At 36.7% G+C, this 16,384-nt stretch overlaps 1 protein-coding gene and 1 pseudogene across 1 annotated transcript; both read right to left on the bottom strand.

Moving 5' to 3' along the window:
• Positions 1-5,287: 5,287 nt before the first annotated feature.
• Positions 5,288-6,294, bottom strand: LOC107844139 (annotated as a pseudogene).
• Positions 6,220-10,405, bottom strand: LOC124887694 (probable NAD(P)H dehydrogenase (quinone) FQR1-like 1). The gene is made up of 4 exons (XM_047397588.1): positions 10,283-10,405; positions 9,762-10,024; positions 7,569-7,803; positions 6,220-6,300 (listed from the first exon to the last, which is right to left on the bottom strand). The coding sequence occupies exons 1-4, from the start codon at positions 10,403-10,405 to the stop codon at positions 6,220-6,222; spliced, it is 702 nt and encodes a 233-aa protein (XP_047253544.1).
• Positions 10,406-16,384: the final 5,979 nt, after the last annotated feature.

Below are 16,384 nucleotides of genomic sequence, written 5' to 3'. Positions count from 1 at the left end.
TGCCCCAATCTGAGTTAATCGAGGTCCAACCTATAAACCAATTGAAAGCGTGTCAGTACCATGCCACGGGTACTAACACATGGCTGTCTGGATTCATTAAACTGGTGTCCCAAAAGTAATGTTTAACTACTTAGGTTTTTGTTGTTTGTATGCTTGCGGGATCTTATGTTTTTTTGTTTGTTTGTATGAAATTCAGGTGAATCTCGGAGATAAAGTAGTAAATCTAAGCAAATCACCAGTAAAAAGGAGATTATCTGAATGTTTTATAGAGAAACCTGCGAGGTGAGTTTGATTATTGATTTGATTTAATTAATTTCTTAAAATTGAGTTTGTTTATTGATTAGGTCAGTGTTTGCCAGGAGTTAATTTTAATTTGTTTATAGAGATCTGTGTATTAGTTAGAAAATGTTGAGAATCTATAGTATTATAATCATCAAATTTTCCATTTGAAAAGGCCATCATAGTTCAATTGAACTAGAGAAGGGGATCCTTGGGGTAACCAGTAAATTTGTTATTATGTGGCCTCTGGATCACATATTCAAGTTGTGGAAATAGTCTCTTGCAGAAGTGTAAGTTAAAGTTTTGTATAATAGATCCTTGTGATCTTGCTTTTTGCGGGACCAATGCATAGCAGAAGATTTAGTGCACTGGCTTCCCTTTTTGTTCAATTGGGTCAAAATGTATATATTTATTCTTATAGTATATTAAAACTACTACGGGATTTAGGTTTACTAGTAGTTCTTCTTTCATTAATTGAGATATAGTCTATTTTAATTATGTTAAATTAATAAGAATCTGCACTTCATAGCTACTGGATGCCATTTTTTGATTTGAAGATTTGTTAATTTCTATCGCTTTTTGTAGATATGGAGTAGTTAAATGCAGTGAAAAAGGCATTGCATGTGTCTAGGGCTCCATCAAATCTTTTGTGTCGAGAAATTAAGAACAATAGAATTCTAGAGTTCTGTAAGCAAGTATGGAACAAGATAAGGCAAGAAGTTTGTATATCTGTGGCTGCCCAGGGATGGGAAAGTCTCTATCAATGGAAAAGGTTAACAAGGCCCTGGTAAATTGAGAGAAAATACCATTTTGTGTTATAGGAAGTCATGAAGCACAGAGATGCTGCACAGATAGCAGCCATTGAGGCTATGCAGGGCTTACTCAGATGTCTAAGGTAGTCTGGTTTCTTTTTTCTTTTATTTTCTGGCAAGTCGGAATTAAAGGTACTTCTTTTTGAGTTGCATAGTAAAAGGTGAATTTTAAGTGCTGAAATCAATTTTTACTTCAAGTTAAGACACTTTCACTAGGCTGCATGTTTGTGTATTAATAAGGTAATATTTGTTGATGTTATGTTGAAAACCCCATATGGAAGTTGTATAAAACCTAAAAGTGGTTCTCTATAAAAGGCAATGTACACAAGAAGGGACCTCCTGGGTGCACCAAAAACTAATCAAAAGAGTTAGGCTGTATAGCTAGTAGTCCTATTTTTTGTTATGTTCGAGCCAACTGTGGAAATCTTATGTTGTATTGTATATGTCTGCACATGGTGCTATATTCTGTGTAATAAATTGCCAACAATTTAGTGCTTATGCAATTGTTTGGTAGGTCACTTCAAACTCTTCTAATCTCTCTTTGGATAAGGTTAGCATGGGTAAAAGTACCACTATATTCAACATTTCTTTTCTCATCAACTTAACACTATCTTGAATGACCCACGAGAGGTTATAGTAATTTGAAAATTTTTTGGGGCAACTGAATGGAAAAAATGTGATAGGAGGTTACTTCCATGACGTTCGATAAGTTTGCAATTTTGTACGTCATACTGTCTGAATGACTATACAACGAGTAACTGAAATTACAAATTCCTAATTATCTCATATAATGTACTGCTTTTACTTGTTTGGAAATGCCCTTCAATATGTGTTATTATTTGTTGTTTATTATACTTCAATTATCGTATTATTTTACCTTAGTTAGTGTCCTGTTTCTATGTATTATTTTTCGAGTTAGTTGGTCTATTGGAGGCAGTCTCTTTGCCTACACTCTCCCTTCCTCGGTCCTCACTTTGTGGGATTATACTAAGTATGGGGACGTATGGGGAGGTGAAATTTCTTTCCGAGAGTCTTTTTATGGCTCTTGATACCAGTCTGGGACATGCACTTCTGGTAAGTTTGGCCTCCTTAATCACTGCTCTAAATACTACGTATTAATATTCTTCAATGGTGTTTTGTCATTAGCTCTCTTGTAATTCTCTTGCACTATTTTCCTACAGTTCTTTGTTATGAATGTCAACAAATATAGATATGTAACTGCAGAGAGCTCTTATAAACTAGTGATGGCATTTTCTCCTGTGCTAGATCTTCATATAATGTGGTTACTGCATCTTTGTGAAGCTCATCAGGAAATGCAGTCTTGGGTAGAAGATGCTCAATGCGTTGTTACTATTGCTGGTGTAGTGATGCAGGTAACTTTGATTAGATAGCCTTCCTATTTCTGAGCTAATTCTTAAACTGCTGTAGGTTGCTAGCTTTGGTGGCTCGAACATTAATCTGCCTGGGAGGACAAGAAGAACCCTAGTTAATCTAAGGTTTGCAATTTATATTACTCATCCGTGCACTCTCCTCCTTGTTGAGACCATGTGTATTCTCTTCCTGTTGCATAAAGGTTATAATTTTATTTGCGATACCAACCTGCTAATCTATACGGCCACCGATTAGAGATCAACCTACTAATCTATACGGCCACTTTTTAAAGCCTAATCTATACGTAAAACTTAACGACTACCGTTAAGTAAACAACCTCATATTAGTAAACAACCTTATAACCTTAACGGACACTGTTTAACCTTATAACCTTATAACTCTAAATTAGTAAACAACCATATAACCTTAACGATCACCATTTAACATTATAACCTTAACGGCCACCGTTTTGATGTGTTTGTAGTGCTGTTTTGGTGATGTATTGGTGATTTATTAAGTTTTTTGTACGATGACACATAACAACGCCACTCATCATACACTAATTGCAGAGTAGCTAAATACTGAACAATTAGCTGAAACATTACACAATCACACCATGTAGGCACGTCGTGTAAATCTTTCTTCAATGTGAGCACTTGAGGTTTTCCATTCGTGGTTTATTCATACACTTGACAACTTGTATATAATAGTAGACATTTTTGAAGAGTCCAAGCAACTTTGGTAATTACTAGGTACAAACTATGAGTGCTAGTAATGTTACATAATGATGGACTATCCTATTACAGGTTGTTATGTTAACAACTATTGTTGCAAAGTAAACAAACAACTTAGCTACTAGCTAGAACAATAGATGATTTCACTATAATAAAGTTCGAGACAGGAAATAGTTGACGCTGAAAGGTCGAGTGTGCGAGAGAGAATCAGGATGAACAGGCACTAATAGGTCTGCTATTGAGACTAGACTCAGTACCAGGAGTTGATCCAACAGTCAGGGAGCTGAGAAGAGACCTGAGTCGTAGCATTATGAGGTTGCAAGAGATACTAGATGTTGTTTCTGACACTAAAATTCAAAACTGGGATGGATTTCTGATGGATTGGGATGATGTTGTTGAGAGAATGAAAATGGATGTATGCAATGAGAGAGGCGGTGGCAATGAACTAGAGACGTTTTGTGCTGAGCATTTGGGCTTCGGTGCCTAGAAAGGTTTCTCCACGACCAATGACTGCGTTCATTTTACCCTCCCCATACCCCACTAGGGTGGTAATACACTCGGTATGTTGTTGTTGTTGGTTTATCCGTACATGAACAAAATCTCCAAGCTTTATTTCCCTTAAGAAACTTCATTGAATTTTTGTTTAATGAAAATATAGTCATTATATGTTTAATTTTAGTGACCCTGCTGCTCATTATTTTTTTCCTACAGAAATATGCAGTAAAAGGTGTTACAGGTATTCAATCTCTTTTTTCCTTTGTATACTTTGATTTCCTATAATGATGCTAACCAAATGCTTAATTTTGTCTGTTTGCCACTTATATTCAGGTCGCAAATTTTTCAATCTTGCTCTCAACTCTATGATGGATACTCCTTTAGAGAATTCACCTTTTCTGGAGAGTTTTGTAGAAGACATCGTTTTTGTAGGATTATTTGGAAAAACATTTTGCTATATACTTAGAGATGTTAGCTACTTTGGTTGATGAATTATGTAAACAGTATTGGGACAGTATATTTTTGTATGTACTTTTTGTCGGATGTTAATTCATTGTACTGGTAATACTATTGATAATTTTATTTATATACATTTGATTATCAATAGTAGAAATTGTATATTGGTTGCACATTTTTGGTCAAAAATCATTTTTTTAATTCATCAATTTTAATTAAAACAGGTAAATATACTTCTTTATGGACCAATATTGAATTGTCCTTAAAACATTTCAAGGACTAGATTTTTGGTCGTAAAAGCTTTCAAGGACCAGCTAAGTTTGTCGTAAAAGAATTCAAGGTGGATGTATAAAGACCAGAAACGTGGTCCTAAAATATTTTTAGGGACCAGAATTTTATCAGTCGCAAAAAGGCTTTAGGGACCGGTATTAAAATTTCGTCCCTATTGACCTTTAGCGACGGAGTCTATAGGGACAGGTGACGACTAGATTTTTCCCGTCGTTATTGACCTTTAGGGACTGCAAATAGACTTTTAGGGGCCATTTTTCTCGTCCCTATTGGCCGTTTTTCTTGTAGTTTAAGTTGAACAACGCTGTGGGGGTGAAGGTCTTGGTTCAATGGGCGAATTTAGGACCAAATTTAGCTACTTGGGAGGATTGGGGTAACATTTCGAGTTATTTTCCAGCATTTGTCGACCAGCTCCGACCTTGAGGACAAGGTCGATTTGTACACGACGGTTTTGTAAGGAATGAAATATTTGTAAAGAGTGTAAAGAATTGGGATAGTCAAATGAAGTCATAACTATATGAGTGACTCCAAAAGGGGTGTCCTGTGGCAGCTTATAAGCAAAGGCACATGAGAAGCACGTGAGCCAGTTATAGAAGTTCACTTGGGCAGTTAAAAGGTGAATGGTGTAGATTTAATCAATCTAAAGGAAATAATCAGACGACGGAGAGGCGCCTAGTCAACTATAACTACCGAAAAGAGAATAACGAACTCTGGTATTCCTTTACCAAAATTCTTTCTTCTTTATCTTCTTTTTCCTAATTCTCTCCTACAATTCTTCTAGCCTTCTAAACTTCACCATTACAAAATTGGAGCTAGAGCTTGGAGTTTTTTGAGAATCCAATTGTAATAGTTAGTGGAATTCTTAAAAATTTGATTGTAACTGCTAGTTGATTCTTAATAAAAGTCGATCCCATTTCTGCGTTCGAATTCAATTGTTTTTCAGAAATCGATTGGGTCCATTACACAAAGACAAGGGGATCGACTGTCCAAGGTCCCTCATAACCAGACCGCTCCTTGTGGCACCCTCCTAAGGTATGTGCACCAGAGAGTGCAACAATAGCCTTGTCAGAAAGGCCCATTTGTTTCTCGAACACATCTCTCAAGTGGTTAGAGCGCTTGGTCGGATCGGGCAAGCGACCTTCAACAGGTGGTTCTGGCTTTTCCATCCTACCAGGGTGAAAGGGAACGTCAGGTCCTCCAGTAACTTCAACAGCAACAACACCAGCCAATTGATGAAAATCGGCATAGGAGAGGATGGGAAACTGCTCCTTAATGGGCTCCAAGAGTCTGAGAGCAATGTCAATACCAGTGTTTGCAACATGTGCTTGCTCAGCTTTTAACGTCATGGTACCAAAAGGACCTCCGGTTTTGGAAAAGTTATCATAGGTACCTGCAGAGTGCCATGCAAGACGGAGCATAAGAGGTGCGCAATTCTTCTCAGCAATGAGTCCTGAGTTTCCTTCTACATTTGTCAACAGCCTTGAGGTACTCCTCGCTCACAGTGGGATAAGACATAACCGTAGTAACTAAAGGAGAAAGGAAAAATGTTAACACCCTAGAGAGTTTGTGTCTGTGTGGCACTAGAAGTAAAAATATCAATGGTGAAACTATAGCTAGTAACAAAGATCTGCGTAGGGGCCGAGCCTTTGAGTTTCTTAGTGACTGTGGCGATATATTTTCCCTGGTGAAAAGCTTGCTCCAACTCAAGCTCAGTAGGCTGTTTGGAGCCATCACCAGCAAAAGTTCCAGCAACATATGGACTTCCACCTTTGAGTTTTTCCATCTCAAACATCCCAGCTCCAAACGTGTAGCCAATTGGAACAAAGATCAATCCATGATGAACAAGTTGTGTAATAGCTGTCAACCTGCACAATATATCATCACATTTAGGAAATATGAAAATTTTCCACTTCAAGGCTAACAAACTAAATTACTGCACACATTTTGTTTGCCAAGTTGTGTCCGTTAGGGTAAATGCAGGGAGGATGCACCTTAGGCCAACTGGATCTCATCTAACAACATTTCGTTCAAAAATTTAATTCAATATACACAAGGAGAAGATAAATAAAATGACACCAGTTGATAATCAATATATGTTTCTTAGCAAATTGATCAATTATGTTGTTTTCCTAATAGAGGTTGGGGGTTGCTTTATGCGATTTATATAGAAAGTACTCTTAAGTTTCGCTGTTTACACATTTCAAAAAATGAGAACTTGTCGAATAGAGATATGTTGCAGTAAGTGGTTTCTTATTATAATGTTGCTACAATATTTTTTTCATTTATTTACATCATTAAATATCAATACGACAGACGGAATGTTGGGATTTCTAGGCAAAGAATCGATTCACAGGGCGATATATCATTCAGCTTGTTAAAGGGAGACTGAAACCTTAGAATTCAATGAAAGAGAGAACTCCGATCTCTTCAGCTCGTTTAAAGGGAGACTGAAACCTTAGAATTCAATGGAAGAAAGAACTCCGATCTCTTCAGGTCGTTTAAGGGAGATTGATACCTTAGAGTTTTATGGAAGAGAGAACTCCAATCTCTGCTTTTTGCTGAAATACGACTTATCAATTTATTCTCCAAAAACCCTTTAAATAGGAGTATTACATTAATAGTCTAATCCTTATGAAAGTAGGAAAAATAAAACCCTAATCTAAAAAGTCTAATTCTTATGAAAGTAGAAAATATAAAATCCTATTCTAGAAAGTCTAATCATTATGAAAGTAGAAAATATAAAATTCTATTCTAAAAAGTTTAATCCTTGTGAAAGTGGAAAAAATATAAAAACCTATTCTATAATAATAAATAAAACTACTAAATATAACTAAATATTTAATTAGTTGACTTCCACGGATCCACAACATTACTCTCCTCACGTTGAAAGAGCTTGTCCTCAAGCTCGAATTCCAGGAAATAGTGTACACTGAATCATCCAATTCCAGCCCTAGCCAACTTTTCTTGAAATTGACGTAGATATCTTTCAATTTTACCAGTTTAATTTGCCCATATGTTGATAGTCCCATAGTTGTGATTCTCCCAACATGGGAAACTCAACCATACCAAACAATTGTACACAATGATGTGTCCAAATTAATGGATCGTTGGTGCCGTTACAAGTAGAAAAAACCATCTCTGCATACTTTCGTATGGTTGGACGTGAATTACCACTTGTTGGATGATTCTGATCGGCTAGTTGAACTGGCGATGTATTGCCATTAGTAGAAGAAATTGTTGATTTGCCAATTGTCAGGGCGCTACACAGCTCAACTCTATGGATTGTTGGTTTTGTAAAGCCAATTCCTAAGCTAGACAATGTTCTTGGATGACTTGAACAATTCTTTAACAGAGAAATTGTTCCATTGCTGCAATTTTAGAGTCCATTAGGATTTCTATAAGCGCACGCTTCATGGAATCTGAAATTGATTTGATCGACCATTGTGTTAGGCTCTGATACCAAATTGTTAGGATCTCTAGGGCAAAGGATCGATTCATAGGTCAATATATAATTCAGCTCATTAAAGGGAGACTGAAACCTTAGAATTCAATGGAAGAGAGAACTCCGATCTCTTCAGCTCGTTTAAGGGAGACTAAAACCTTAAGAGTTCAATGGAAGAGAGAACTCCAATCTCTTGTTTTTTGCTAAAATAAGACTTATCAATTTATTCTCCAAAAATCCCTTTAAATAGGAGTATTACATCAATAGTCTAATCCTTATGAAAGTAAGAAAAATAAAACCCTAATCTAAAAAGTCTAATCCTTATGAAAGTAGAAAATATAAAATCCTATTCTAGAAAGTTTAATCCTTATGAAAGTAGGAAATATAAAACCCTAGTCTATAATAATAAATAAAACTACTAAAATATAACTAAATATTTAATTATTTGACTTCCACGGCAACAGGATAACTTTTGTTGTATAGTAAGAGCTCGTTTGGTTAAGAAACAAGTTATCCAGAGAATAATTATCCCGAGATTAGTTATCCTATACTCAAGGCAGAGGCGAACCCACGTGTAGCGGTGGGGGTGCACGTGCACCCGTTAATGTCGAAAAAAATTGTGTGTATATATGTGTATATACCTTGATAAATTGGAATATATACTAAAGTGCACCCATAGTTGACAGATAGTGCATCTTGGTGTGCTGGTTGAGGCCCGCACTTCCACCCATGCAACCAAGGATCGATTCCCGTGAATCACACAACATTTTCTCTTTTATTTCCAATTCTTCAGATTTAAAGGCTTATTAACAAAACTTGATGAAATGGGGATTCGAACCAGCGATCAGTACAAAGCCTTATTAACAAAACTTGATAAAATGGGGATTCGAACCAGCGATCAATACCTAAGGTGAACTCTCATTCACCATTGACCTACCACAACTGATTGTTAAAAAATGATAAAAGTAAACTTCATATTTCAATTCTTTAAATTTAAAGGCTTATTACCAAAGTTGTAACAAAAATCGATGAAATGGGGATTCGAACTCACAACCAATCCCTAAGGTGAACACCCCTTCACCACTAACCTACCACAATTGAGGGTTATAAAAGTAAACTTTATATTATAAGAAAGTAAAGTTATTATCTTAGAGCTCATATTCGTTCGATATAATTATTTTTGCATTATTGTTCATGTCTTTGGCGACCAATTGAATATGATAATATCCCTTAATCGACACTCAAAGTTTTTCTAATGTCTTAAGATAATATTGGTGCCCCACAATATTATCATAAGCAATAAGCGTAAAAAAGCTTCAAGGTCTATTGTGTTTAATCACAAAGTACAAATAAAGTGTGAGACTTAACAAAAAAGGCATAAAAGGAGAAAAAAATATAAATATATGTCTAGTCCAAGACTAATAATATAAGTATGAGAAATATATGAACAAAATTTTTGTTCTTTTTTTTATAAAGTGAAATATCAATTGTTTAGCCTTCGTCTAGGAAAAGTATGTCTCAGAAATTAGAACCTAAGCTGCACATTAAGCGAGACGACCGCTCAATACATTTTGAGTCTTACTTCGAGGCTTATGCGTGCCTTTGACAACACTGGTGCACCCACAGGCTTCAAATCCTGAGTTCGCCTCTGACTCAAGGTGGGAGTAAAATAACACTACAATCCCGGGATCCTAACCATACATGGATAAGCTCATTCTAGGATTAATATAAGGATTAGTTATCCCTTGTATCAAACGAGACCAAAGTTTAGGCTTCCAATGCAGTGCATCCACACCCTTGTCAAGCAAGTTGGTGAAAGATTAATAGAACATAGATAAAGAAGAGTTTAAAAGGATTTATTGAGAGAGAGTAAACGGGACTAACACAGTAGTTTCTTGACCGCCTCCTTGAGAACCAGTGCTATAGAAAATGCCTGCCGGTTTGCCTGCTAGTTTCTGAGCTTGCCAAAGACCGCCAGTTGCATCAAGAAAGGCATTAAATTGAGCAGGCATCATCCCAAATCTTGTTGGAAAACCAAAGATAAATCCATCGGCCTCAACAAGATCATTTGGTTCAATGATTGGTGCATCACCTTTCTGAGGTGCACCCATCTTTGCAAGAATCTCTTCTGAAAGAGTCTCTGGCACCTGTTTCATATATCAACACAGAAAGGAGTTTTCATAATTGCACTTTTTAATCATAAGTATCACTAATAAGAATATAATGACTCTTTTCACGAACTAGCTACTGGTAAATTTGTGAATATAGAAATTCATTCAGGCCAATTGAATCTTCTCAAACAGCTTCTTTTTAAGAGCCAAATAGATTTGTTTCAAAATAGCATGCGCCACGAAGAACAAAAGCCCTTGGACTTGCAAGAAGTACTATTTCCTCTTCTCCCTAACCAAATTAGTACTATTTGTGGTTTCCCATCCGGTGTCCGATGGACGTACTCGAGCCCCGACTAATTCGGATCGCGCGTTGCAGGGCCGTAGCAGCGCTCCGAACAGAGTTTTCTCCATACACATGGTTGAACCCTCGACCTCTAGTTAAGGATAGAATAGCCCTATCCAATGCACCACAACCAACACATTCCTTTGACTAAACAAAGTAAATATACTAAAATTTATATTTCTAAAGCATAATCAATAAGACTAATTTGATAAAATAAATTTCTAATAAATATTTTTTTAAGGAGAATGTCAAGTTAACAATGGTCAACTATTTTGAAACTAACAATGGTCAACTATTTTGAAACTAAGAAAGTATTAAATAAGAGTGTAATGTGACTAATATTTCCTTCATTCCTAAATATTTGTTACTTTTTTTATTCCTAATCTCTATTTAATTCTTCTTTCATTTATATTAATATTTCTTTATATTTAAGATTAAGGGTAAAGATGAAAAAAACAACTCATTGTCTTTAGTTTCTTAAAATAACAAGTACTCCCTAATTATGGAATATCAATATTTAACAAGGACAACAAGTATTTGGGAACGGAGAAAGTATATCCCTTATTAATTTCTTTAATCTTTATCTACTTGTTTGCGTGCCTGTTAATTCTAAAATAATCAATGTTTTAGGTCTGAAAAAATAATTAATTATCTCTCGATTATTTAAATTGACAATTAATTTATAATAAAAATTTTTAGTATACAGGTCAACTAAAAAGGAAGGAGTTATTTATCCTAAATAGGTTGCTGATGTCATGCTATAATCATCATTGCCGTAATAATTTAATTCTTTCATATTTGAAAAAGGGCAAAAAAAAGTTAAATAAAGAAATAGGTAAAAACAGCTGGTACTGATGTATTTTGGCTGTTTTTATTTTGAAGTTAGTCAAATGATACATCAAAATATGCCATAATTTTTTTGTAGATTTTCTTTCCAATTAATGAAGGTTCATTCTTATCTAAATGCTTTACTATGGCTACTTAAAAGATTAGATTTTTTTTCGTGGGGGTTGGGGGTGGCGTTGTTAAGAGGTTAAAAGATAAGTTGTCATTAGAACTTAGAAGAAGTCACAATAAAAGAAAAACATAATTAATAATCTATAATATATATATAGTCTATACTATATTAAAAGTGTGAAACCCCTTAAAAAAGTGAATTGAACAATTTGTCGTTCATTAAAAGATTTTCCTTTAGACAAAACTTTCATTTACTAATTTATTAAATTATTAATTAATTATTCTCTTTATAATTATGCAGTCCTAAAATATATGGTAAGAGGTTTAAGTATGGTAAGAAGTATCGAAAAGTTAATAACTAAGTAATCCTAAAATATACGGCAAAAAAATTATGAAGTGATTACAGAGAAAGATCTTGAATTGTTTGAATGATTTAGTGGTCTAAACATTGTTTTGCTTGAAAAGAGTTGTAACTTGATAATGTATGGTTGTATGACTTGCAAGTCTTGGTATGACGATACCACATCAGACAAATCCATGATAAACTCAGATCAGAATATAGATTTCATTTCAGATTTCAGATTTTGAATTCAGAAAGATGCATGTTTAGAACAATTTAAAAATGGGCACTACGAGAGTTAGGTGGTTACCCAAAGTAAACATGAGTCAACGATTCATTGCCCGTGTAACGCCCCGAGTCTGTACCCCGAACACTATACGGTGTTCATAATCCCGAAGGACTATAAGCTAACCCATGATTGATACCTGCTACAATGACTGAATAATAATACAGTAACATGCAAAAATTAGGCGAAAACTTGCCATAAGGTTCAATTTTGAATTAAAACTGAATAAGGTATAACAATACCAAAACTGAAACATCTGTCTGAAAAGCCTCTAAACTGTCTGAAATGTGGAGTTAATGGGACAAGTCCCCAACTAACCCTGACTATTGAAATAATAATCATGCCCTCGAACTATGAGGACTCACTACTAACTCTAACTGCTGAAAAGCTGAAACTGCTAGGGATGATCGGGAGCTCGTGTGTCTGAACCTATGATATAAGATATCATAGCGCAAGAGAAAAGATGCGTCAGTACTTTGAATGTACTGGTATGCTAAGTGAGGTAGGCTGAAATGCGTGGGTTCATATGCATGGACAATACTGACTGAATGACATGAGTATAACTAGATGAGAGTACATGCATGAATACGTAAACTGTAACTGAGATCGTAATAACACTGAATAATGAGTCTGAATACTGATTAACTGATATCTGAGTATACTGATACTGAATTACTGATAACTGAATGATTGTATCTAATAGTCTTGATTATGTGGAAGTACACTGAGTTCTGTACTGAGCTGAGTGACTGTGTCTGACAGTCCTGAATCTGTAGAACTGAGTTGAGTTCTACACTGAAACTAAATCTGAAACTGAGGCTGTGGGTGGTAATCATCTAATCGACATACCCCTTTCTAAATATATTGGGGTCTAACCTATAACCCTAATTGGATGGGTATCAATATCGTGCCATGGGTAGAGATAAGATGTGAGTTAACCCTCTCTAATAGAAAGCTCTTTCGTCAACCCTCGCTGGCAGGAAAACTCGTGTGAGATGTATCAACCCTAATCTAGCAGAAAGATATCTAAGCAGATGATAGCCTGATCTGAGGTCTATCTTGGAGAAATAACTCGCACCCTGAAGTTGGTCAAACAAGTCATTGATTCTGGGAAGTGGATACTTATTCTTGACCGTGACTTTATTTAGCTGACGGTAGTCTATGCACATTCTGAGAGAACCATCTTTCTTATGCACGAATAGAACTGGTGCACCCTACCGGGATATACTGGGTCTAATAAACCCCTTATCTAGGAGATCCTTCATCTGTTCTTTTAATTCTCTGAGTTCTGCAGGTGCCATTATGTATGGCAGGATAGATATGGGCTAAGTATCTAAGAGAAGATAGATTCCAAAATTAATTTCCCTTTCGACAGAAACTCCGAAAAGATCTTCGGGAAACATATTTGGGAATTCACAGGCTACTGACACTAATTCAAGATTAGGGGTTTCTGAACTAGAGTCTTGGACTCAAATGAGATGATAGACAAATCCCTTAGATATCATTTTTTTCACCTGAAGGTAAGAAACAAGCTGACCCCTAAGTGCTGAAGTACTACCCCGCCACTAGGACGGGCTCATTTGGAAACTGAAACTAGACAATTCTATTTCTACTATCGACTAAGGCGTATCAGGAATGAAGCCAATCTATGTTGAGAATGACATCAAAATTGATCATTTCTAATTCGACTAAGTCTGCTGAAGTGACTTTCTGAGATGACATAATCGGGCAGTTCCTTTATACCCGCCTGAATATGATGGATTTACCCACTAGGGTAGAGACTGAGAAAGACTATGATAGAATTTTGGGACTGGCTCCGAAGTTAACATCTATATAAGGAGTAACAAAGGACAAAGAAAATCTTGGATCTAGCAAAGCGTAAATATGCAAATGATAAACTTGTAACTTACTAGTGACTACATCAGGAGAGCTTTTCTAATCCTATCGGGACTGAAAAGCATAGAGTCTGTTTGGGCATTGCCCACTGGTGGCACTGGAAGAGTCACCCTGCTGGTTCGGGCGAGCAGACTAAGCTGGGGGACGATTATGCTGACTCTGCAAACCCACCTGAGGACACTGTCTAACCCTGTGGCCTAGTTTGCCACATCCAAAACACACATCACTGCCAGCTCTGCAGATACCCTGGTGGTTCCTACTATATTTCTGACAAAGGGGATTGGTTCGGGCACTGCAAGCACTACCCTGAGGTTTAGGGCCTGATGCCCTATCTCTGTTGCCATCTCTGAATTTTGAAACAGGAGCACTGGCTGAGGACGGAGCTGTAATTGAGGATTTTGGGCAAAACTGGGAACGATTCCCTCCTTTAGACTTAGGCTGAGCGAAGTTGAAACTACCTGTTCTCGTTCTCTTGTTCTCCCTCACCTTCTCTTTATTCTTGGCCTCCTCTATATACTGAGCATGGACTATAAGCCTGTATATGTCCATCTGCTTAATAAATATTGCAGTCCTATATTCTTTGACAACACTGCTAGACACCCCAAACACAAACTTACTCATCTTAGATTTGTTATCTGCTACTACATGGGGGGCATATTTAGCTAACTGAGTGAACTTGAGAGAATACTCTTGTACAGTCATATTGCCCTACTTCAGATTTATAAACTCCAAAACCTTCGCTTCCCTTAACTCTAGCGGGAAGAACCGATCCATAAAAGCAACTGCAAACTTCTCCTATTCTATGGGCCCTGCATCTGCGGCCCTCTCTGCTTTCCACTACTTAACCACGAGTGAGCCACATCATTTAAATGATATGCAGACAATTCAGCACTCTCAACAGTTGTCACCCTCATAATATTAGTAACTTTCTGCACCTGATCAAGAAATTCCTGAGGGTCCTCATCTGACTTAGACCCTGTAAAAGATGGAGGGTTCATTCAAGCGAAATCCTGAATCCTGGCAGCAGTAGTATTGGCCACTGGGTTGGCCAGAACAGCAGTTGGATTTCATTCCAGGCTGCCACAGAATGAGCTAGGATGGTGAAAGATGCTCTAAACTCAGTGTGGGAGACATGCTCGTCCAGAGGATCTGGCTGGATGGGCTGGGGTTCTGGTTGGTCTACCGTTCCTCTTCCCATAGTCCTCTTTAGAGGCATATTCTGTAAACGAAAGAGAAACTTAGATTAGACATAGAGTTTAAATAGAGCTCATGCTCACTTGCATGATATAAGTACTGAAAGAAGGGAAACTTTTCCTAAAACATCTCGTAGCCTTCTGTCCATAAGTGTGGTGCGCTATACACCTGTGCATAAGACTCTACTAGACGTGGCTTTCAAAATTCCTAGGACTCTGTTGAACCTTAGGCTCTAATACAAAGTTTATAACGCCCAAGTCTGTACCCCGGATGCCACACGGTGCTCATAATCCTGAAGAACCACAAGTTAATCCATGACTGGTACCTACTGTAATGACTGAATAATAATACTGTAATATATGAAAATTGAGCAGAAACTTGCCATAAAGTTTAATACTAAATTAAAACTGAATAAGGTATAACAATACCAAAATTGAAACACCTGTCTAAAAATACTCTAGTCTGAAAAGCCTCTAAACTGTCTGAAATGTAGCGTTGATGGGACAAGTCCCCAACTAACCCCAACTACTGAAATAAATTGAAATGCTGAAATAATAATCATGTCCTCAAACTATGAAGACTCACCACTAACTCTGACTGCTAAAAATCTGACACTGGTAGGGATGATCGGGAGCCCGTGCATCTGAACCTATGATATAAGACATCACAGCGCAAAAGAAAAGTATGCATCAGAGTGTACTTGTATGCTAAGTGAGGTAGGTTGAAATGCATGGGTTCATATGCATGTACAATACTGACTAAATGACATGAGTATAACTTGATGAGAGTACACGCATGAATACATAAACTATAACTGAGATCATTATAACACTGAATACTGAGTCCGAATATTGATTAACTGATATCTAAGTATACTAATACTGAATTAATGATAACTGAATGACTATATCTAACAGTCTTGATTCTGTGGAACTATACTAAGTTTAATACTGAGCTGAGTGACTGTGTCTGATAGTCCTGAATCTATAAAACTGAAGTGAGTTCTATACTGAGACTGAATCTGAAACTGAGATTATGGGAGGTAATCACCTAACCGACATGCCCCTTTCTAAATAGATTGGGGTATAACCTGTAACCCCAGTTGGAAGGGTATTAATACCGTGCCAAGGGTAGAAATAAGCTGTGAGTTAACTCTTTCTGGTAGGAAGCTCTTTCGTCAACCCTCGTTGGCAGAAAAACTCATGTGAGATATATCAACCTTAATCTAGAAGGAAGATATCTCAACCTATGCTGTCTACGTAGTTCTGTAATATTGGGATTGCTGCTAAGGTTCAAACCATCTGCTGGTAGGAATGCCCCCATCCCTTGGTTAGCTCAGTGCTGAATCCTACTCCCAACTGAATAGACACTGGACTGATT

This window comes from Capsicum annuum, chromosome 10, assembly GCF_002878395.1.
Source record: "Capsicum annuum cultivar UCD-10X-F1 chromosome 10, UCD10Xv1.1, whole genome shotgun sequence".
Classification (NCBI taxonomy): domain Eukaryota; kingdom Viridiplantae; phylum Streptophyta; class Magnoliopsida; order Solanales; family Solanaceae; genus Capsicum; species Capsicum annuum.
The sequence above is the reverse complement of the archived record's forward strand: the minus strand, read 5'-3'. Positions and strand labels throughout refer to the sequence as shown.

Bases quoted from the DNA above. Each gene is read 5' to 3' on its own strand.
- LOC124887694 (XM_047397588.1), bottom strand. From the start codon at position 10,405: ATGTGTATGGAGAAAACTCTGTTCGGAGCGCTGCTACGGCCCTGCAAC. The intron at 10,025-10,282 runs GTTAGGGAGAAG...TATATGAAACAG, and splicing joins CCACAAATAGTACTAATTTG to GTGCCAGAGACTCTTTCAGA. The intron at 7,804-9,761 runs GTTAGTCCCGTT...CTAAAATTGCAG, and splicing joins GGCGGTCAAGAAACTACTGT to CAATGGAACAATTTCTCTGT.